The 23,408-nt window shown below is 41.4% G+C and overlaps 1 protein-coding gene across 6 annotated transcripts in view; it reads left to right on the top strand.

Moving 5' to 3' along the window:
- Nucleotides 1-23,112, top strand: part of GOLGA5 (golgin A5) — a 49,029-nt gene extending 25,917 nt beyond the window's left edge. Inside the window, exons 10-16 of one of the 6 annotated variants that reach the window (XR_014242412.1) lie at nt 893-1,118; nt 3,346-3,451; nt 5,442-5,505; nt 6,836-7,099; nt 14,242-14,490; nt 15,174-15,383; nt 17,173-23,112. Coding sequence is in view for 2 of the 6 variants with exons in the window: in XM_082384539.1 (XP_082240665.1) it covers nt 893-1,118; nt 3,346-3,451; nt 5,442-5,505; nt 6,836-6,916 (477 nt within the window). In the remaining 4 variants the exon portion in view is untranslated. Of the gene's footprint in view, nt 1-892; nt 1,119-3,345; nt 3,452-5,441; nt 5,506-6,835; nt 7,314-14,219; nt 14,523-15,173; nt 15,384-17,172 lie in introns of those variants that run through there. The other 5 variants (XR_014242411.1, XR_014242413.1, XR_014242414.1 and 2 more) reach the window with 5 other exon arrangements.
- The last annotated feature ends 296 nt before the right edge of the window (nt 23,113-23,408 follow it).

Here is a 23,408-nt window from a genome sequence, read left to right as displayed (position 1 = left end):
GACTGGCAGTTTCATTGAGGAGGCAAAATTGTTACCATAGTGAAGATAAATGCCAAGATAGTCAGCGGGAGTCTAAAAGAAGGCTGAGATCAGCTCGGGCTGGAGTAGTTGGAAAGGGCTTCAAGGAAGAGGCTTTGAAGGGAGTCAGAGCCTGGAGAAGAGAAGGAGACTGGGTTTGCCCAAAAGGGAAAATTTGAACAGCAGAGCAGAGGCCAAATGGGAGCAGAGGAAGATGATACAGATGAGAGCAAATAGAAGATGGAATGAAGTTATTAAGGAGCAACTGTCAGCCAGACCCTACTAGGAAAATTCTCCTTTCATATCCCAAAGTACCATGTGCAGAAGGCACTGTTACCCTCACAGATGAGCAAACAGATTCGGGGAAGTGTAGCAACTTGTCCAAGGTCAGGTAGCTAGGAAATTGCAGCGCAGAGATTGTGGTTTTTGCACTGCACCACAACTGTTGACTTGTGGAGGGTTTTGAATCCAGGTTGAGAAACTTGAACTGTGTCCCATGTACCAGTGCTTTCAAATGTTTTTGACTGTGATGACATAGCAAGAAATAAAATTTAAATCACGTCTCTATACTCACACACACTTACACGTATAAAACCAAAACAAGTTTCACAAAAGAATGCTCTCACACACTATATGCTGTGCCCTCTATGTACTATTCTGTTCTGTTTTTTTAAATGGCAACTGTGACCCACCAAAATTGATTTCATGGCCCACTAATAGAGTTTGAAAATCGCTTCTGTAGATGGTGAAAGAATCGTAGAGTTTTGAGAAATCACTTAATGCCACGGTTTACCTTTGGGAATGTAGTAACATGGTTTCTGTGTTGTATGCCTTTTGTTTTATGTAGTAATCTTATGAATACTTTGCCTTTCAGCTTACGAATAAAACTTTAAGCAATAGCAGTCAGTCTGAGTTAGAAAATCGACTCCATCAGCTGACAGAGACTCTCATCCAGAAGCAGACCATGCTGGAGAGTCTCAGCACAGAGAAGAACTCTCTGGTCTTCCAGCTGGAGCGCCTTGAGCAGCAAATGAACTCCGCCGCTGGAAGCAGTAGTAATGGGTCTTCTATTAACATGTCTGGAGTTGACAGTGGCGAAGGTAAAAAAAAAAAAAAAGGAATCTCAAAAGAATATTTCATTGCCTTAATTTTCAATGTTGCTAATTCAAACATGATTTGAAAAGTTACAGAAAGACCATTTTTGTTTAAAAAGAAGCTTTATCTAACAAAGCACCCACTTTTCTCAAGGCCTGGGCTATGCACTGTTTGATATGATCATTAATGAACTGGACAATGGGCTGATTACTATCTCTCACTGATTTCAAACCTGGAGAAGAAGGCCCAGGACACTTAACAGGGTGGTGAGGACAAATTCAGTTGAGAGGGGCTTTCAGGAATCTTAAAGTAAGACTTGCTTTAATAACCATAATTATGAATATTAAAGTTAATACATAGTCACATGAGTATATCCGTGCTCTATAATTTTAATGGAGAAATGTATAGATTCTCAAAATACATGATCAAGAAGAATGTTGAAGATTTTAGCATAAGTTTCAACAGATCAGGTTTTTAGTCTTAGAACTTCATAACTACTTTGACTACAAAGTAGTCATTCAATAAATCTTAGTTCTTTGGCTTTAAATTTTTAGAACTTTTTTCAAATAACATGTTATTTTATATATATTTTTTAATAAGACAGGCTCACTATAAAAAGAAATACCAAAAAAAGGAAATTAAAATCACCTGATAATCTATTGCCCTCAGATAACATTTTGGAACATCTTTGTCCAGACTTTTTTCCTACATATGTTTGCAGTACTTGTTTTATTGATTTTAAATTTTTTTCATATAAATATATTTTAATAATATATTTCATACAATAATGTATATATTGCTTTATAGAAATTTATCACATGAAAATACTGTAATTTGTTTAATCAGTTCCTTATTGTTGGAGATTGATAAATGATCAGAAATGGAATTGTTGGGTCAATAAGTACACACATTTAAAGGCTTTTGATTCTTGTTCCCGAAATCAGCAAATAATTATTAAGTGCCCACTCAGTATCAGGTGCTGTTTCAGAGATACAGTGGTCAACAAAAGAGGCCAGACTCTCTGCCCCATAGATCTCACATTCTGGTGTCGTGGGGGAATACAGAGGAGGAGACAGGCAGTAAACAAGCGGTATGAGCTAGAGATACGTGCTACAAAGGGAAATGGAGCAGAGAAAGACGTGCAGGGTGCCACATGTGGGGAGGGGATAGTAATTTAAACAGGGTAGTCAAGGAAGAGCTCGTTGAAAAGGTGGCATTTTATTAACGTCCCAAAGGAAGTCAGGTAGTAGACTATGAAGAGATCTACAGAAAAAGTGTTCCAAGCAGAGAGAAGTGCAAAGGCCCTGAGGCAGGAGTATAGCTGGCATATTGCAGGAGACCAGTGCAGCTGGAGTAGACTGAATGAGGGGCCAGAACTTGGAGGAGGCTGTTTAGGTCTGTATAAGGACTTTTACTCTGAATGAAGTCAGAAGCCATAGAAGGGTCTTGAGAGGGGTGACTGAGCTGACCTGTATATTTTAACAAGATGTCTCTGGCTGCTGTGTCAAGAGTAGACTGCAGAGAGCTAAGCACTGAGGCAGGGAGACCAGGGAGGGGCATGGTATTAACCCATGTAAGACATGCTGGTGACTCAGACCAGAGTGGGGATGGAGGGGGTGGGTTCAGGATTTATTTTAGAGGAAAGCAGATGGAATTTGCGGGCAGATCAGATGTGGAGTTCGAGAGAAAGGAGTTAAAGGTTTTGGAAAAGTGGAGTTGTGTATTGAGATGGGGAAAACTGCAGGAAGAGAAGGTGGGAAGCAAGGGCAGGCAATCAGGATAACAGTGTGCGGCGTGCCAGGTTGAGATGTCTACGAGACATCCAGATGGAAATGAAAGGGTGATCGGCTGAGCCTGGAGTTGGAGGCGGACTGGGCTGGAGATGCGAATTCAGGAGTTACCAGCTTTGTAGAAAGGGTGTGCAGCCTCACTCCTGCTGGCCCAGGAAGAAAGTGCCCATTAATGCTGCCTCTCACCAATACTTGGTAAACTCTGATTTTTGCTAATTTCATGGGAAAATAATTTTCGTAATTTTTAAATTTTGATTTTTGCGGGTATGGAAGTTTACATATTTAAACTGTCTTTTTTTAATGTTTTCACCTTTGGTTATTGCTTAAAAGTTGACCTTGAGAATTTCTTCCATATGTAACATAAGGTATATTCAACTGTAATTTTGTTAGAAAGTTGACTTTGGTGTCTGTACGTTAATTACTTATTTTCTTGTTTAAACAGGCACACGTCTGCGAAATGTTCCTGTTCTTTTTAATGACACAGAAACTAATCTGGCAGGAATGTATGGAAAAGTCCGCAAAGCTGCTAGTTCAATTGACCAGTTTAGGTAAGCAGTGCCAGCACCAATGAGTGATGGACCATATTTTTGTAACATTCTCCAGTGATTTCAGTCATATTAAGTCCTGTCCAGCAGAGCTGATATTGATTGATTGATTGACTGTGCCATGTGTCTTGCGGGATTAGTTTCCTCACTAGGGATTGAACCGGGCCCCCTGCAGTAGAAGCGCGGAGTCCTAACCACTGGGCCACCAGGGAATTCCCAAGCTGTTTTTTTTAAAAAATACTTATTTATTGGGCTTCCCTGGTGACGCAGTGGTTGAGAATCTGCCTGCCAATGCAGGGGACACGGGTTCGAGCCCTGGTCTGGGAAGATCCCACATGCCGCGGAGCAACTGGGCCCGTGAGCCACAACTACTGAGCCTGCGCGACTGGAGCCTGTGCTCCGCAACAAGAGAGGCCATGACAGTGAGAGGCCCGCGCACCGCGATGAAGAGTGGCCCCTGCTCACCGCAACTAGAGAAAGCCCTCGCACAGAAACGAAGACCCAACACAGCCAAAAATAAATAAATTTTAAAAAACAAACAAACAAAAAAAAACGTATTTATTTATTTGGCTGCACCAGGTCTTAGTTGTGGCACGCGGGATCTTCATTGCAGCATACGGGATGTTTAGTTGCGGCATGTGGGATCTTTTTTAGTTGTGGCATGCAGGATCTAGTTCCCTGACCAGGGATTAAACCCGGGCCCCCTGCGTTGGGAGCACGGAATCTTAACCACTGGACCGCCAGGGAAGTCCCCCGAGCTGATATTTCAGTGTCATGAAATTGCTTTAAGAGGTCTGCCAGTGCCTGTATTTTGTTGAAGGTGTTTAACTCTGATCATTTCTCTTCTTTCTATAATAAACTCTGTTTGAAAACTCATTAAATTTCATTGAGAAAGCCTCTATGTAAATGCATCCATTTGAATGTTTTATCTGCTTACTTCATCATTTGATTAGAATAAAAGATGCCACTATATATAAATGAATAGTACTTATTTTCATATATATTTTATATATACGTTATATATATTTATAAATAAAACTTTTTATACTAGTAGTCATCCACCTTATAAAGAAAATGTTTTACCAGTATATGTATATAGCCTTGACAAAGTTCATATCTAAATAACCTACTAAACTCTCTTGCCTTTTAGTTTTTATAATTAAACATAGTTTAAATGAATTGTTGCCTAACAGAGCAATCTTTTCTTACCTTTCTGTGTCAGAATAGAGCTATGGTATTAAAAATGAGGATGATTTACTAATTTGGATTCCTGAAGCCATGAGCCTTGGATGCCATAGTCACTATCTCCACATTATTGAGCACATCTATTTCAACTATTAATTTATTCAACATACATATTAATTTTTAGAGAGCATATATGCAAGGCAAGGCATTGTGCTAGGGGTAAGGAAAGAAGCAGAAGGGCATAGAAGAAAGGTGTATCTGTACATGTATCCGTCTTAGGGAAAAAATGTTGCAGAAAGGCATAGTAATAGGTCTGGACATCGTAATGCTTCCCACTCTTACTTAAAGTGTTTACTTGAGTTTCTGTAGTTGGGAGCCTTTTAGAAGTATGTGTCCATGCTAAAGCTCCCAGATTAGCTATTTATAGGTTCATTCCAACTAGACTCTTTTTTCCTATTCATGTGTTCACACTTGCCTTTGGTTCCTAAAAGAAAAATGATTGCTAGAGGGACCAAGTTTGCCTTCTACAGTTGTAGCTGAAGAATTAAGAGGAATAGCTTGTGCTAAAAGCTTAACAGTCAATCCCCAAATAATGATAAAAGTATTTGTTCACTGCTATGATATTTTATATGGTTATTTCAAGTAATCATTTAACAATCTACTATAAAACAGAAATAATCTGTCTTTTGTGGTAGCCACATAAATAGTTTAAATGAGTGAAGTCTTAAAAAACATGGTGAGATATTACCACAGGAACATGTTTTGAGTGTAACTCTCTCCTCTCTCTCCACCCCTACCACTTGCACAGTATCCGTCTGGGAATTTTTCTCCGAAGATACCCCATAGCACGAGTTTTTGTAATTATATATATGGTAAGTAAACTTGTTTGCAAAAACAGTGCTGCATTTGATTTTTAACTAGTTTTTTTCAGCTGCTGATCTTTTTGACTAAACTTTTAGCAATCAATTTTGAAAGAGAATAGAACTCATTTTTGGTAATTAAGATTTTTTTTCTTAAAGTATGCAAGTAATGTTGATCATTCATTATGTCTAAAAAATAAATTGCTTGAAGGCTTTTCCGACTAACTGTAGTGCAGTTTAATGATTACCTTTATTTCTAAGCGCCTCCAGTGATACAATACAAAACAATTGATTTCATTTTTATCTTGAAGTAAAGTTTAATTATTTCCGTGTGTTTTGCTTTATTTCCTAAAGGGATCTCAAAGTTGATGTATTTTCTTTTTTAGATTTCTTAACTGTAATAAAATGGTTACCATAGTTTGGGATGCCGTGTCTTATCTTCTGTGAGCCTAAAAAGCCCACTGACTGTTCTGAGTGGGGATGTCTAAAAGTAGTTGAACTGAATTAAGACGGGCAGTTTTCTTGAGAAGAAAAAAAAGCATACTTAGAAATTTCCTTGTGAGCCACTAGAGGGAAGAGTTACTCCTTTAAACAAGAAGGTTTTAAGATGAGGGGGAAGGGGAGAGCGAAAGAAAAAATATTGAATGGCATCAGAAAGGATTCAGAACATGCCCACATCTGGGTGGGGAGATTGTGCGGAGCACAGGCACCCTCTGTCAGCATGAGATGCGATGTTGCACGTCTTGTGTGCAAGGCACTTCATGATGGAACCTCATCATGTCAGCACCACCATGCGGGAGTCAGTGGAAATGTATCACTGCAGGTCCTTGCTCTGGACCTTAAATCGATCTCTGAAACCTGATACATTATTCCTGTCAAGAATGTCTTCCCATCTCCTCTTCACCAAATCATGGCTAAACCCTCTTTCAAAACACCAACCACAACTCTGTTCTAACAAGCCTTTCCAGCCAACTTCGTGTATACCTAGCAGTTTTAATCAGGCCATCTACTCTGCATTGTAATCCCCTGATGGGTTAGTTATGTGTACGTGTGCATGTTTTGAATGTGTTCAAGACTTTGCTCCTCTCAACTGAGAATGCTGTAGGTATTGTAGCTCTTTATTACCTTCCATTGCACTTTTTAGCTCATTTGACTATACAGTTGTTTCTTCCTTGTTTATCCAGTAAACAATGTACTGCGCGCCTGCACAGTTGCAGACACACTAGCCACAGGAATACAGAGACAAACGAGACGTAGCTCCTGCCCTCAGTGCACTGCACAGTGGGCCTTTAGGGAGGATTGATTTATTGGCTAATCCATAAATTGTTTTTTCTTTCTTCAGGCTTTGCTTCACCTCTGGGTCATGATTGTTCTGTTGACTTACACACCAGAAATGCACCATGACCAACCACATGGCAAATGAACTGAGCCTGGTTGTTTTGGTGATTGGTCGTCTCTCTCCAGTTTTGGGGTCTGCAGAAGGGTCACTTGCCTGAAATTCCTGAGAAGGGTACACAAGATTATTTTATCACTACAAGCTTTTAACTTTTTAAGTTATTATACAAGTACTCTGCTACCGAAATCTTCCTCTGATTTCCTTCAAATGGTAAGAGTTTCTAAAAACAAAAATAATCTAACGAGCTCAGCTCTTGCTTTTTCTGAGGTCAGGGGCTCAGTGTATATATGCATACACACGGAGATGCTGGGGGTGTCTGCCTCTGTACAGACCATCCTGTATTTTAGGTGACACTCATTATGGGTTATAATCAGGGAAACTAATTGTATTTAGTGATATAAATAAAATGTTTTCTTTTTGATAATTCAGTCTGCTTTGTATTTTCATATATTTAACTTTGCAAATGTAGATTTATTTTTTACATTGTTAAACGCTTGATTGGTATAAATCTTTCTATAAATACGTAAGTAAAATTTACTGTGCATTTTTCTTTTAAAAGTAATAATTTTTCACTCCCATTTAAACAAGACCTTTCCAGATGGGCATTCACGAGCAGAGCCAGAAATCAGAGCTGATGCCACTTGTAATTGCATTAGTGGTGTGTGCGCTTCTTTTCCTCCCCCTCCCCACCCCACGTGCTGTCTTCCTTTGATTCTTATTCATTCATCCATTGTCTTCCTTCATCTCTTTTCCTTTTCTCTAGCCTATACCTTGGGTGGGCTCAGGACACCCATAGCCCCTCTGGTAGCATTTAGGAATCAAATTTGGTTTAACACCCTTTGTGTTTTTAAAATACTCCAAGGCAGAGACGATACAGAGTTATTCTTTGAAAAGGGACATTTTCTTTGCCTTAAGTCCAGTATAATGTCTGTTTTGGCTTTCCTTGTCATCTACACGTCTGAATTCTCATTTTGTCTGTGCCGGGCACTGGCAGTCTCTCTTCATATATAATTAGCATATGTAGATCGTGGGCTGGGTGAAGGGTACAGTCCTTCCTGTCAGGAATGCCTTTGCAGTAGCCTGCTGGTGCCTAACAGAAAAGCTGACCAGTTTCTATTCTTAATGATATTTATACTATGACTTTAATTGTCCTATAAATTCTTCAAAAGTTTTGGTATCCTAGATGTATATGTTTCTTATTTTCCATCAGAGAATGAAGTTTTAAAGGTCATCTTAGGTGTGTTTGGGCTTTTTTCCAATTTAACATGAATGAAAAGGGCAGAGAGTTCTATACCATCTAAAAGTGGATATGAGATTTTGGAGGGTAGGGTAGAGACATGTTATTAAATCTACATGTCATGGTTTTTTTTTTTTTAATTAATTAATTATTTTTGGCTGCGTTGGGTCTGTTGCTGCACGCAGGCTTTCTCTAGTTACGGCGAGCGGGGGCTACTCGTTGTTGTAGTGCACGGGTTCTAGGCGTGCGGGCTTCAGTAGTTGTGGCCTGCGGGCTCTAGAGCGCAGGCTCAGTAGTTGCGGCGCACGGGCTTAGTTGCTCCGCAGCATGTGGGATCTTCCCGGACCAGGGCTCAAACCCGTGTCCCCTGCGCTGGCAGGTGGATTCTTAACCACTGCACCACCAGGGAAGTCCCTATATGTCATAGTTCTTATTCAGGTGTGATAGCCTATTAGAGTCTGAGCTGTGAAGTCAAGTCTTATCTCAAACAGAGTGAAGAGTTTAGACTTGTTAATATCTTTTAAAGGTTTTTTTTTTTCTCTTCTAATTTGGAACCATTTCTGGAAAATGATTAAAACCAGGTTACATACTTAAAATGGAAAATGGCACCTGCTTCATCATCGTGTATTGCCAGACTTCCCGTCTCTGCATGTCCTCCTGGTTTTTGTTGGGATGGCTCTAAATCTTTTGTTCGGATGGCTCTAAATCTTTTGTTCAGTTTTTACACATTCTTGGCTTTGGAAATAGTTTGACAAAGTGTTTCTGAGATTATTTTTCTGAAGTTACTTAAATCTTTAATTGACTTTCAGTTTCTGTATTCTTGACCACTAACACACTAGGGGATTTTTAAAAGTCTCCCATTTACTTATCCTCAGATAACACGAAACCTTCTTGACTTACTTAAAAGGATTGTGTGAGAGCTGAATTTTTTTCTTCTCAATGTACTGCTTTGTATTTATAGCTGTCAGTTGGAAAATAAAATTATTTTATTATCTTAAGATTTCCCTTTCTCTAGACTTCGTGCTTTCTAAAACCTACCATTTCTATTGCTGCAGAACAGAGACTTCAAAGGAAAAGCATGGGTTGTTAAAACGTGGAACTAGGTCTACCCTGGTTAGTTTTTTCGATAAGGGAATAATGTCTGGGGCTGGACATTCTAGCCTTCATTTAGGAAGACTTATATACAACTCACCCTGGAGGGGAAAAAAACCCAACCTACTCAAATATGCCTCGCTGGGCTCCAGCTCCCTACTTTAGGAGGTCAGCTGTATTGGAAAAGGCCAGTATGGGCATCTTGGTCTAGATGGAAGTAGAAGGACAGAACTGGCAAAGCCAAAGGGACTAATAGCCTAAAGCTCTTCAGGCTGTGATTGGTCAGAAGAAAGAAATGACAGAAAAATGTCTTAGTGGTTATTCTGAACATGTTGAGGCTAGTATTCTTAGGAACTCTTTCCTGAGTGAGAAGGCTGTGGATTGAATGTTTCTGAACTTCTGCAGTTCTAACATGTGGTCTGCTCTTCAGACACAGATTCCAACACAAACACCTCCAAGTAAAGGAAACTTGTTTTTTGTACGAACAGTTGAGCCGTCAGGTGTGTTACATACAGAAACCTCATTTACAGAAGATGTCTCGAAGAAAAAAAGTGGTGGTAAAATAATTTTATGCCATCACAGGACTATAAGATAGTTCAAATTACATACCCTTGTGCTGGCCCCTTCTAGGAACTGGGAATAGAGTGGCGAACAAAAGTCCCTGCCCTCTTGGAGCTTACCTTTGAGTGGGGAAGGCAGACTACAAACATATGCAAAATGTGTCACTAAGAGTTAAATGCTGTGAATAGAGAATGGACTTGAGGATATGGGGAGGGGGAGGGGTGAGATGTGACAGGGTGAGAGAGTGTCATTTGGTAGTGTACTACCAAATGTAAAATAGATAGCTAGTGGGAAGCAGCCGCATAGCACAGGGAGATCAGCTCGGTGCTTTGTGACCACCTAGAGGGGTGGGATAGGGAGGGTGGGAGGGAGGGAGATGCAAGAGGGAAGACATATGGGAACATATGTATATGTATAACTGATTCACTTTGTTATAAAGCAGAAACTAACACACCATTGTAAAGCAATTATACTTCAATAAAGATGTTTAAAAAAAAAAAAAAAGGGGGCAAAGGTGTAGAGAGTCGTGGGGGAGGAGAGAGGGAAGTCCTCCCTGCAGAGGTGACACTGGTGCAGAGCCTGAATAAGGTGACAGGCCATGCAAAGTGGAGTGGCAGTGGGTTAAAGTGCAAAGCCCCTGAAAGGTGCTAAATTTGCTGAGGTGAGGACAGGCTGAACCCAAGGAGGTGATTTTCCTATGTAGTTGCAAGGAATAAATACCAGGTCAATGAATTGGTACTTTCCCCCATAACTTCTTGGTCTCCGCATTCATAGTTAATGCCTCATCTTTGTTCAAGTCAAGGACAAAGAGAAAAATGAAATCCAAGAGCAGAGCCCTTCATAGCTGAAGGCAAATATCTCTCATCCTTTGATCAACCAGCCTAAGCACAGCTCACTGTTCGGCACCACCGCTCTTGTGCTATCAGAGCTCGTAAACTCAAAATGACATTTCTGATCCCATGAGGACAAAGATACTACCTTTTTTATCCACTATTATATCCTTAACGCCTAGAACACTGCCTGACACATAATCGGCCTTCAGTTGTTGTTCATTGAATTTCATTGACTGAATCAGGCAAAACACTAAATTCACGCATGACTCCTCGAGAGCTCCTCGGACCTTCACTCAGCATCTGTCCCGTCCACGCAGCACCTCTGGTTTCCAAAACCAGAGCAAAGAACTGTAACCAGCCAGGCACATTGCTAGTAGCGAGGACTTAGATTGGGCAGCTTGGCAGGGTTTTCCCAAAGAGGGAAAAGCCATAGTAATTTAAAATGTAAAAGCAAAAGGTGACCTGAGGATTTCGCTGGTCCTAGATGTTCATAGTGAAGACCTTTAATCATCAGGGAAAGTTCAGTCTTGCTTAATGACTCTCTCAAAAGACAGGCAAGGCTGCCTTACAGTGGAGAAGCCTTCTGAAAGCAATAAGATATTTACATTCACTTTTTGAAAGTTCTGCAAAGCAACATGTAGGTACAATCAGGTTCTTTTCTAATGTCGAATTAAGTTTCCTCTCTACTCCACTGGACCTCTCCTCTTTAGCCGATTAGCTTCTTGTGGTGCTAGTTAAACTGAGTTTACACAAAGTATATAATAAGGTTTATGCGTGTAAACTTATCAACTACTAACAATTTGCTTTAATTCACAAATGTGGCTTAAGTCAGCTGAACTCAAGAATTAATTAAAACAAATGTAACTGGGGCTAGAACATGCATTCTCAACGTGGGCTGATACCACCTTCAAGGGGGTGAAAATTGATTTTTAGATGGGGAAAAATATCTTACTGTTTTTATATATAAAGCCCAAATATACATGTAGTACATAACACTATATCTGTGACATTAAGATTTTATTGGGGTAGGGAGTAATAATGAAAAAAAAAAAGGTTGAGAAATACTGGGCTAGAAAGATAAAGCAACCTAGATCCTGCCCTTGTGGAGCCTGCATTCTTTTTTTTTCTTTTTTTTAATTTTATTTTTTTATACAGCAGGTTCTTATTAGTTATCCATTTTATACGTATTAGTGTATACATGTCAATCCCAATCTCCCAATTCATCACACCAGCACCACTACCACCCTCCCCGCTGCTTTCCCCCCTTGGTGTCCATACATTTGTTCTCTACATCTGTGTCTCCATTTCTGCCTTGCAAACTGGTTCATCTGTACCATTTTTCTAGATTCCACATATATGCGTCAATATACAATATTTGTTTTTCTCTTTCTGACTTACTTCACTTTGTATGACAGTCTCTAGGTCCATCCACATCTCTACAAATGACCCAATTTCATTCCTTTTTATGGCTGACTAATATTCCATTGTATATATGTACCACATAATCTTTATCCATTCGTTTGTCGATGGGTATTTAGGTTGCTTCCATGACCTGGCTATTGTAAATAGTGCTGCAGTGAACAGTGGGGTGCATGTGTCTTTTTGAATTATGGCTTTCTCTGGGTATATGCCCAGTAGTGGGATTGCTGGGTTATATGGTAATTCTATTTTTAGTTTTTCAAGGAATCTCCATACTGTTTTCCATGGTGGCTGTATCAATATACATTCCCACCAAAAGTGCAAGAGGGTTCCCTGTTCTCCACACCCTCTCCAGCATTTGTTGTTTGTAGATTTTCTGATAATGTGCATTCTGACCCATGTAAGCTGATACCTCATTGTAGTTTTGATTTGCATTTCTCTAATAATTAGTGATGTTGAGCAGCTTTTCATGTGCCTCTTGCCCATCTGTATGTCTTCTTTGGAGAAATGTCTATTTAGGTCTTCTGCCCATTTTTTGATTGGGTTGTTTGTTTTTTTAATATTGAGCTGCATGAGCTGTTTTTATATTTTGGAGATTAATCCTTTGTCCATTGACTCGTTTGCAAATATTTTCTCCCATTCTGAGGGTTGTCTTTTCATCTTGTTTATAGTTTCCTTTGCTGTGCAAAAGCTTTTAAGTTTCATTACGTCCCATTTGTTTATTTTTGTTTTTATTTCAATTACTCTAGGAGGTGGGTCAAAAAAGATCTTGCTGTGATTTATGTCAAAGAGTGTTCTTCCTATGTCTTCCTCTAAGAGCTTTTTTTTTCTTTTATAAATTTATTTTTTATTTTTATTTTTGGCTGTGTTGGGTTTTTGTTGTGTGCGGGCTAACTCTGGTTGCAGCGAGCGGGGGCTACTCTTTGTTGCAGTGTGCGGGCTTCTCACTGCAGCGGCTTCTCTTGTTGCGGAGCATGGGCTCTAGGTGCGCGGGTTTCAGTAGTTGTGGCACACAAGCTCTAGAGCGCAGGCTCAGTAGTTGTGGTGCACGGGCTTAGTTGCTCCACGGCATGTGGGATCTTCCCGGGCCAGGGCTCGAACCCATGTCCCCTGCATTGGCAGGCGGATTCTTAACCACTGCGCCACCAGGGAAGCCCCTCCTCTAAGAGTTTTATAGTGTCCAGTCTTATATTTCAGTCTTTAATCCATTTTGAGTTTATTTTTGCATATGGTGTTAGGGAGTGTTCTAATTTCATTCTTTTATGTGTAGCTGTCCAGTTTTCCCGGCACCACTTATTGAAGAGACTGTCTTTTCTCCATTGTATATCCTTGCCTCCTTTGTCATAGATTAGTTGACCATAGGTGCGTGGGTTTATCTCTGTGGAGCCTACATTCTAAGGAAACTGGTTTTTAAAGTCATGCATGATCTGCCCTCACTGCCTCATGAGCTTCAAGCCACCCCCACATCTACTACCCTCCAGCCTCTTGTACTGTCCTAGTCTATTGCTGTTCTAACTCTTCACTGCCTATTCTTACGGGAAGATTTTACTTCCTGTCCCGCTGATGTCAGCCTTGGCCATATGACCTGACTTGCTTTGGCTGATGAAATGTGAGTGGAAGGGACATGAGCCATTCCCAAGCAGAAGTTTTAAGCATCATCTTATGGTTTTGCCCCCTAACTTGTTCCTCCACCATGAGCCCAACATGTTGTAGACAGGGGCTGCTCCTGGAACGAAGAGGACGTAGAGCAGAGCCAAAACATGGCACATGTCAACAGTGGACATGTAGCTTGAACAAAAAGTAAAACTTGGGTTTTGTGAGCCCCTGAGATTTGGGAGTTTGGTTGTTACTGCATCACTACCCAGCGATAGATGACTAATGGACCCACCAATGCCCCCTGCTTTTGCTCCACCTCCAGACCTCCCCTCTGCTTAAAGACACTTCCCTTCTTGGTTCCTGGCCCCTCCTGCTGTCAGCTTAGATGCTTCTTTCTCTATTAAGTCAGAATTCCTCCCTTCCCCTCCCCACCAAAAAAATACCAGGCTAGGTGTCTCTAGTAGGCAGAATAATGTCCACCCCCCCAAATGTATCCATGTCCTAATCCCTGAAACATATAAATATGTTATGTCAGAACATTGCAGATGTGATTAAGGATTGTAACAAAAGGAGATTATCCTAAATTAACCAGCTGTGCCCGATGTAATCATAAGGGTCCTTAAAAGATGGAAGAAGAAAGCAGCAGAGTCAGAGATGTCATGACAGCAGAAGTCAGAATGATTGAATTGCTGGCTTTGAAGATGGAGGAGGGGCCATGAGCCAAGGAATGCAGGCAGCCTCTAGAAGCTGGAAAAGGCCAGGAAGCAGATTCTCCCCTAGAGCCTCCACAGAGGAATACAGCCCTGCCAAGACTTTGATTTGAACCCAGTGAGACCCACTTCAGACTTCTGACCTCCACGACTGTAAGAGAATAAATTTGTGTTGTTTTTAGGCACTTAGTTTGTGGTAATTTGTTACAGCAGCAATAGACTCTGATACGGTGTCCTTCCCTGGTTATGAACCCCAATCACACAGTAGTTCCCTAAACATAATACTGACGCTGAATTGAATTGCCTCTTCACTTTCCATCACGCCAGCATTCTGGAATGAACAAACAACTTTCTAAACCAGGACTAATGAGGAACAGTGATGGGTGACAAAGTAGTATAAACCTAAGGCTGGATGCTACAACTTTCTGGCTTGCTTAAGCCAGCTGTGGTGCTGGGCAAGTCACTAAAATGTCTCTGACCCTCGATTTCCTAATCTTTAAGAATGGAGAAGCTGGAAAGAAGCACAAAGGATTTCCCCAGGTAAAAAGAGCATTTTCTAAGTTGAAAGTGTATCCGAGTGTTAGTTTTTTATCGGGTGCTATGTTTATTTTAAAGCTGGATGGGAGTGAGAAAGTAGAAAACGGCCCTACTGACAAACAGTCAGCCATGTTCCCAGCTGAACATGAACAATACTCAGAACAAGACATTGAAAAGGCCACTCTTGTGAGCCCCCAAATTACTAAACACCCCCCACTCTGACAAACATTCCTCCTTTCTGAGCAATTGCTGTTGTTTCACCAATAACAACTCAAGCCCCATTTTAACTCTCCTTCTAGGTGACAATCACTGAAGTACTCAATCACCCAGTTGCCCCTGCTTCTTGACAGCATCCAACCCAGAACAGGCGCCTGGTTCTTTAATGCCCCCCACAATCATCCAGCACAAACACAAACCCTAGAAGAAGCCCGTCTTGTCTCCCCTGCTGGGATCCTCCTGAGGATACCTTCTCCTCGGCTGCAGCGAGCTTGGGAAACCTAACTTTGAAAGTTTGTGTTTTGTTTATTTGTTTTGACTACAGGTGTGGTCTTTGGTCCTCATATTTAATTCTAAATTCACAGACACGCAAACAGGTTCGGAGACCCATCAAGGTCCTCTAATTAGCTATAAAAATGAGATCAAACATGTCTTTTGTTTGTTTTCATATAGCCATGGGCTTGGACTATTTGGTTACTGAACATGTCAGCTTACCAGGTCTGTCTGGCACCAGGTCTTCTGTTTACCATCTTGGCAAGAACTTTCCAGTAGCTTTTAGTCACTGGAGAAAACCTGCCATATTTTTTCAAATAATGCTTCGTCCTGCGGCAAAGCCAGATGCATTCTGATGAGAGTTTATTAGTGTGAGAGGAAGCAGGTGTGTGTTCCCTGCTGCCATCTGATTTCTTTCTTTGAGCTCTAGAAGCAGACACTCCATCAGCCACCCAAGCGGGAAATTGCCTTTCTATAGAAGGTAAACAAGAGGGTTTGCTTTATTTTCAGCCATAATATTGGACCTAAAAAACATTTCAAATCACTTTTTTTAAAAAATCTGATTATTAGAGTAATATTCCTATTGTGAAAAATACAGAAAAGTGTAAAGAAGAAAGTATCATTCATCCGTAGACCCATCACTCTAATAAGTCTTCACATCTGGGCCTGTTTCCTTCCAGTCTCTTCTCCCGTTGTGTATGTGTATATACATAGGAAGGTCCAGAAGTGGAGAAAAAACAGCTTATAGTGGAAGTCACACTGTATATTCAATTTTCCATTTTAATTGTATTTCTAAATTACATACTACATGCTCATTATAAAAATTCTAAGCAATACCATATGCCATACCGTACCAAAGTTCTAGTGCCCTTTTAGTGCCTCCCCATCCAGCCACTTCCCAGTGATAACTCCTCTTAAATTAGGAAGAAGCGAGCTTTAGTGCTCAATTGTAAATACTCAGTAAATAAGAATTTAGTGGTGGGTAGGGGTAGGTGTGGCAGTTGTAGAGTGGATTCTTCCCATCCCTTTTGTGGCAGACAGACCCTAAGTTGACCCCCAAGGATCTCCTGTCCATGCCTTTGTGTAATTCCCTCCTCATGAGTGCAGATGGGATCCGTGACTTGCATCTAACCTATAGAATACGGCAAATGTAATAGGATATCAGTGTCTTGATTTGGTTACATTATAAGGCAAAGGTGGTAGGATGTCAGCTTCCTGATTACATTACATTATGTAAGATTCCATCTTAGCAGACTGGATTCTCCTTGTTGGCTTGATGAAATGAGTGGCTGTGTTGAGGAAGCCCATGTGTCAAGGGATGGTGTGTAACGTTTAGGACCTGATGACAGCCTCCAGCTGACAGCCAGCAAAAAGCTAGGCCCTCAGTAATACAACTGCCAGGAAATGAATTCTGCTGACAACTTGCACAAACTTGGAAGGAGATTCTTCCCCAGTCAAGCCTCCAGATGAGACCTGGCCAACATCTTGATTATAGCTTTGTAAGACCCAGAACAGAGAACCCAGCTAAACTGTGTCCAGACTCCTGACCCACAGAAGTTTCAAGATAATAATTGGGTATTGTTTGAAGGTGCTAGAATTGTGGTAATTTGTTACACAGTGATAGGAAACAAATACACCTTTTCTATGCATTTCCATGCTGTAGGGCTAGGACTCCTTGGGTGCAAGCAACAGGTACCAGCTCAAACTGATATAAGCAAAAAGGAAATCTATAGGTTCACCTAACTTCAGGCACGTTTAAATCCAGGTGCTCAAACAGTGTCAACTGGTATCTTTCTCTTTCCTTCTTAGTTCTCCTGTGTCAGCTTGACTCACAGGTAGCTACTCCCCAAAGATGACCACACTGCTTCAATTCACATCCTCTCAACCTGACAGCCTCAGTGAAAAAGAGTACCACCTCTTCCCCACACGTCCAGCAAGAGCCCTGGGGTTGATGTCCATTGGCTCTGGTTGGACTAACTGAAGACATATGCCCATCAAACCCTGGAGACGGATGTAGATGGCCCCCACATGCAAACCCCATGAACCAAAAGAGGGAGGGTAGGTGCCAAAAGAAAATAAGGGTGCTGCTAGTTGTGCATGTTATAATCAGTGCAAATGCAATGATTACAAACAACAGCTGTCTACCATAGGTACACGCATGTTTGTACATCCAGATTATACACAACTTCATATCCTACTTTGATGATGTAATAGTATCTGACAGTATTGTAGTAAATACCGCCCATATTATTTTTTGCCAATGTTTTTAAAAATAAACATGAAAAACTTTATACTCACAGAAAAGTTGAAAAGACAACACAGTGAATATCCATAGGCCCTTCACCTAGATTCCCCCATTGTTAACATTTTGCGCCATCTGTTCTCTCTTTTTTTTTCTCTCTCTTTGAATGACCTAAAAATAAATTGCAGACCTCATGGCACTTCATCCCAGGATAGATCCCAGCTTGGATCTGAGAAGAGAGGCAGTCTCCTATATAACAAGAGTACCACTGACACAGCCAATAAATTTAACATTGTGCAAGGATATTACCTAATATCCAGTCCATATACACATTTTTCTAATAGTCCAAAAAATGTTCTTTGTAAGCTGTTTAAAATTGTTTTCTGGTCCAGGATCCAATCCAAGATTACACTGGATTATCCCATCCCCCCCGGCCCCTTTCATCTAGAACAACCCTTTCTCCCCATGCCCCTTTTTTAGTCCTTCTTGCTTTGATATTTAAAAAAAATTTTTTTTACTGGAGTAGAGTTGATTTACAATGTTGTATTAGTTTCAGGTGTACAGCAAAGTGAATCCGTTATACGTATACACATATCCACTCTCTTTTTTAGATTCTTTTCCATGTAGGTCATTACAGAGTATTGAGTAGAGTTCCCTGTGCTGTACAGTAGGTCCTTATTTGTTATCTATTTTATACATAGTAGTGTGTAGGTGTCAATCCCAATCTCCCCACCCCAATATTTTGAAGAGTGTGGGCCAGTTATCCTGTAGAAAGACACACAACATGGATGTCTGTTTCTTCACAATTCGATTCAGGTCTCACATTTTGGGGAGGAATTCCTGTACAAGTGATGTCAGGTCAGCACATCAATCCTGGAGCCACAGAATGTCAGTGATGCTAAGTTTGACCACTTAGTTAAAATGGCTCCTGCCCGGTCTCTCCATCATAAAAGCATATTTTTCCTTTTTTTTTTTTTTTTTTGGTAATAAGTATTTTGTGGAGTGATACCGTGAGACCATGCAAATACCCTTTTCCCCAACAAATTTTCAGTGGTTTTAGAATGCACTGGCAAAAAGAAAAAACAAAACAAAAAAGAATGCACTGGTGATCCTTGCCTGAATTATTATATTGGTGGTTACAAAATGATGATTTATAAATATATCATTTTTTTCTACCATTGTTAGCTGGCCTTTTTCTTTCCCACCACTCTTTTTTTTTTTTTAAATACTATCACTGTGTACTTATGAATTCTTTTTTAAAAAATTATTTGTGTTGAAATCCAATGTGGTCATTATTCTTGTTGATAATTAAACTGTCCCAGGTTTGGCCAGGGGGAGCCCCTTCAAGCCAGCTCTGGCGTCCTTTCCACCTTTCCCCCTTCATTTTGGAGCACATCTTTGCTTTCCAGCATACCAAGATGTTCCAGTCTAATCTGGAACATACCCTGCCCTGGACCTGGAATCAGCCATTTCTGCAAAAAAGTTTCCTTTTCATAGAGAAAGATAGAAAGCAAGATCTCAACATTAGGATCTTCCAGACAATTTTTCAAGTTGCTAACCACATAATATTTCCAGTAACTGGTTGGACCACCACTTAACTATTCCATTAATACTGGGTACTTTGGAGGGAAAAAATCTTTCACTATTCAAAATAACACTGTGATGAAATGCCTTGTGCATAAATATATTTTTTGAACTGAGTGCCTTAGGACACATTCCAGAGGAGAGTCACTGGGTTAAAAGTAGAGGCACTTTTCCAACGCGCTTTGCAAGTCACCCAGCTGCCCTCCAGAGAGACAGTAGCCAGCTTGCCGCCCACCAGGAGTAGACCAGTTTCTTAGTGCCTTCTCACCTGCAGTAAGTATTAGAATAAAAACGAGAGAGCAGTTCTTAAAATCCAATGGAGAGCACGGTATCTCATTGGTTTAATATTCATTTGACTACTGGTTAGGTTGAATATAATCAGGTAGAACATATTTCATGTTTATTATTTGAATATGTTTTATAAAATCAGGTCATTTTAATGGGAAGACTCAGTAAAAGAGGAACTGCGTGAGTACCATCTAGGTTCTCATAATTTCTAGATAGTGTATGTGTTTGCTATGATCGCCAAGTGGGAGGGGGACAGACTCTGCTGGGGTCACCAGCAAATGAGGCTCAAAGACCCGAGGCCCCCAGCCTCTGGCCAGTACCTGCTGCAGCACCCAGGGAACCCCCAGGTGACCAGTGCAGCACCCTTCCCTGCGTGCAAAGCCAAGTGGGGAATCACAGCCACAAAGGTGCCCTTAGTCCTGGCAAACAGCTCTATAAGCCCCAAGGGGTGGCCTTCACCCCAAGGATTTTGTTCTTAGAGGTCAGGGCGGCTATCAGGAGGAAGCAGCATGCCACCCGGGGTTTGACTCACTTCCTTCGATGTACTGATCAACAGTCAACGATAGGGAATGCTGGAAAGCAAAGGAGAGAGCTTGTCACTAACATGAGAGCATGCAATGCCACTATTTGTGGCTGAACGGTTAAGTACATAGTCAGCCAGCAATAGGCCATCTGCTTCCAACCAAGCATCTATAGACAGAAGAGCTTTGATCCCATGCCAGCTCGTCATAAGTTTAATACCACCATCGTTTCAAAGTAGTGAATGAGTGTAAACAATAATTCAAGATATCTTCAGCAACTGTAATGTGATATCAAAATATGTGTGACTTCCACTGGAAACATATTCACAGGTATAAAATTATGGTTTGTTGTCTATATTCATAATAAAAGGAAAATGCTAAATTTTAGTTCAAGAATAAAGAAAATAATGATATAACTTTCCTCATTTAAGTTCATGGGTCCCCTGAATTCTATCCATAGACCTCTCAAGGGTCCAACAGTGGTTAACAACCCCTGCATAGATGGAAGGACCCTGGGTCCCTGAGCCCCTGCTGAGAAGGCCACCTGATGACCACCTACTTGCTCTGAGTGAACAATAAATGAACTCTTTTTCTACTAGGCCACTGAGATTTGGAAGTTGTTTGTTACAGCAGCTAGCATTACTTGTTCTAACCAACACAGAAATCAAGGCTTAGATTCAAGAAGTCCAACGAACCCCAGAAAGATGTGCCAGGATGAGAACCTGGCAGTCTGACCGCAGGGCCAGTCTTTTCCCCCATCCCCACACCCACCCCACTGTCTTCCTGGTTGTGTGAGTGGGTGTACGTCACAATCTCTCTGGGCTTCAGATACTTCAGCCTTTTGTTTTCTTAGTGAACAAATATGAGACAAAGACAAAACAAGACCTGGGAATGCTTTGGAGAAAGAAAAAACACAAGTTCAAGGTCAGAGTGAAAAATAATACCATTAAGATACCATTCCTCAGCAACAAGTAGTGGGAATTATGCACCTGCAGCTCAGACAGACCTGGCTCTGCCAATTGCTTGGAGAGTCACTAGGCCTCTCTGAGCCTCTGTTTCCTTATCTGTAAAATGGAGACCTAGCCCCTGCAGTGATTGCAAAGATTAGATGAGATAGCGTATGCAACCGTGTCTGATTCTGCCTGGCATACATCAGGCACTGGATAAATGCAGGCTCCCTTCTCCGGTGTCTCCTGTTCACTGGGAAAACCCCGGGGGCTTGGAAGGAAGACTTGGAGCAGTTTTGCCAGGCCACCTGATGAAAAGAGGGTATCTTTGCAAGCTCCGTTTCCTTGCTCAGCCTATGTGGATTGCTATTTCCTGCCAGGGCTTAATTAAATCCTGGAGCAGTGAGCACAGATAATTAACGGTGAGGCTCATTAGGCGTGACTTTGGTTAATGTCTATGACTGTGGAAGATCCTAGTCACGGGCAATTAGTATTTATCATGTAATTAGGATGCTCAGTTGGCAGGAAGCGGGTGAGCAGCTTGGCCGTGTGGGGCGGCAGGTGGAGGGCTGGGCCTCGCCTGGGCAGAGCAGGCTGGATGCGAGCCGGACAGGGACACGCGTCCTGGGAGGGGTTGTGGCCGAGCTTCGCTCTGTGCATGGAGGCCACACGGACAGCTTGAACCCTGAGAAGCTCTGCCTTCAGCCAGACGCTTTCAGCTCAGGGATTCAACAAGCAGAAGCCGGGCGGGGGCGTATGTGAACTTTGAGTTACAATAAAATGGGAAAAGAAACTATTGAAAATTTTACATTGTATTTATTTGCATTCTGAATAGGTAATATATTCACATAACATCAAAATGTATACAAAGACAAACCGCGGAAAACTTCTTCCCGCCCTGACCCCCACCTGCCCAGTTCCCACCCATCCGCACCCTAGGGTGAGACTGATAACTGCTGACCCTGGGTTTCTGTGGATCCTTTTCAGATGTGGTGCTTTGCATGTACAAGCAAATCCAAATATGTACCCTCTCCCCACTTGAAAAAAAAGTATTAGCATAGAAATATACTGTTTTGATTCTTGCTTTTTTTTCTTTTTAACAATAAAGCTTTTCTTTAGGGCAGTGAAACGGCTCTGTATGATACTATAACGGTGGATACATGTCGTTATAAACACGTCCAAACCATGGACAAGAGTGAACCCCAGTGTGAACTATGGAGTTTGGGTGATGGTGATGTGTCAGTGTGAGTTCATCAACTGTAGTAAATGCACCTCTCCGTGTGGGTGTTGGTGGAGAATGCTCTGCTTGCCGGGACGCGTGGTATATGGGAAATATCTGTCCCTTTGGCTCAATTTTGCTATGAATCTAAAACTGCTCGAAAAAATAGTCTATTAAATTTTTTAACTTCATTTTTTAAAGAGCTGCAGGGAATTCCACTGGACAGATGTGTCTCAGTTTTTTTAACTGTTGCCTCCTAGTGGACATTTAGGCCGTTTCCAGTCTTCTGCTCTGACAAACAGCACCCCAGTGAATAACGTTGAAGGGGCGATGACCACTGTGATCTTCACGTGGGGGCGTGTCCCTGCAGGCCAAATGCTGTGGCAAAGAGACCTTGGCTGGCAGGAAAGGGTGGTCCGCCATCCCCTGGGCCACTGTCCTGTGCTCTGTTTGCAGGAAGGAGAGAGAGAAAACCCAGGTAAACGAGCCCTTTAAACAGTTGTGTGGATCACTTCTGTCCCCATGCCACTGGTGAGGGCACAGTGGCACGGCCGCAGCTGGCTGCTGGGAAGTGTGTCCAGCTGGAAACATGCCTGGAAGAAGGGGGCACAGAACTGACAGCACAGATAGCCAGCAATCAGTCCCAAGGGAAATGCCCAGACCTGCACATACTGGACCAATGGATAGAGACTGGAAGATAACGAGTTCTTGGTAAAATGTGTTTGGCAGACAAACATCTCTTGAACCGTGAGCTCAAAAGAAAGACATGAAATTTGGGAACCACTGACCAGATGATCCCTTCCGGCTCTTTAAAAGAAATCTCAAAAAAAACCACAAAACAAAACCTAAAATCCAGAAAGCAGCAAGTGTTGGCAAGGATGTAGAGAAATTAGAACCCTTTGTGCACTGCTGGTAGGATTGTAAAATAGTCTTACAGTTATGGAAAAACATATGGAGGTTCCTCAAAAAATTAAACATAGATGACCATATGATCTATCAATCCCACTTCTAGATATATATCCGAAAGAACTAAAAGCAGTGACTCAAACAAATATTGTTTGTATGTTTATTGCTATATGTTCATAGCATTATTCACAATAGCTAAGAGGTGGAAGCAACCCAGATGTCCATCAACACATGAATGGATAAACAAAATATGGTATAAAAATACAAAGGAATATTACTCAGCCTCAAAAAAGAAAGTCGGACACGTGCCACAACTTGGATGAATCTTGAGGACATTA

The sequence above is a fragment of the Balaenoptera borealis genome (genome assembly GCF_965194805.1).
Source record: "Balaenoptera borealis genome assembly, chromosome: 3".
NCBI lineage: Eukaryota > Metazoa > Chordata > Mammalia > Artiodactyla > Balaenopteridae > Balaenoptera > Balaenoptera borealis.
The sequence above is the reverse complement of the archived record's forward strand: the minus strand, read 5'-3'. Positions and strand labels throughout refer to the sequence as shown.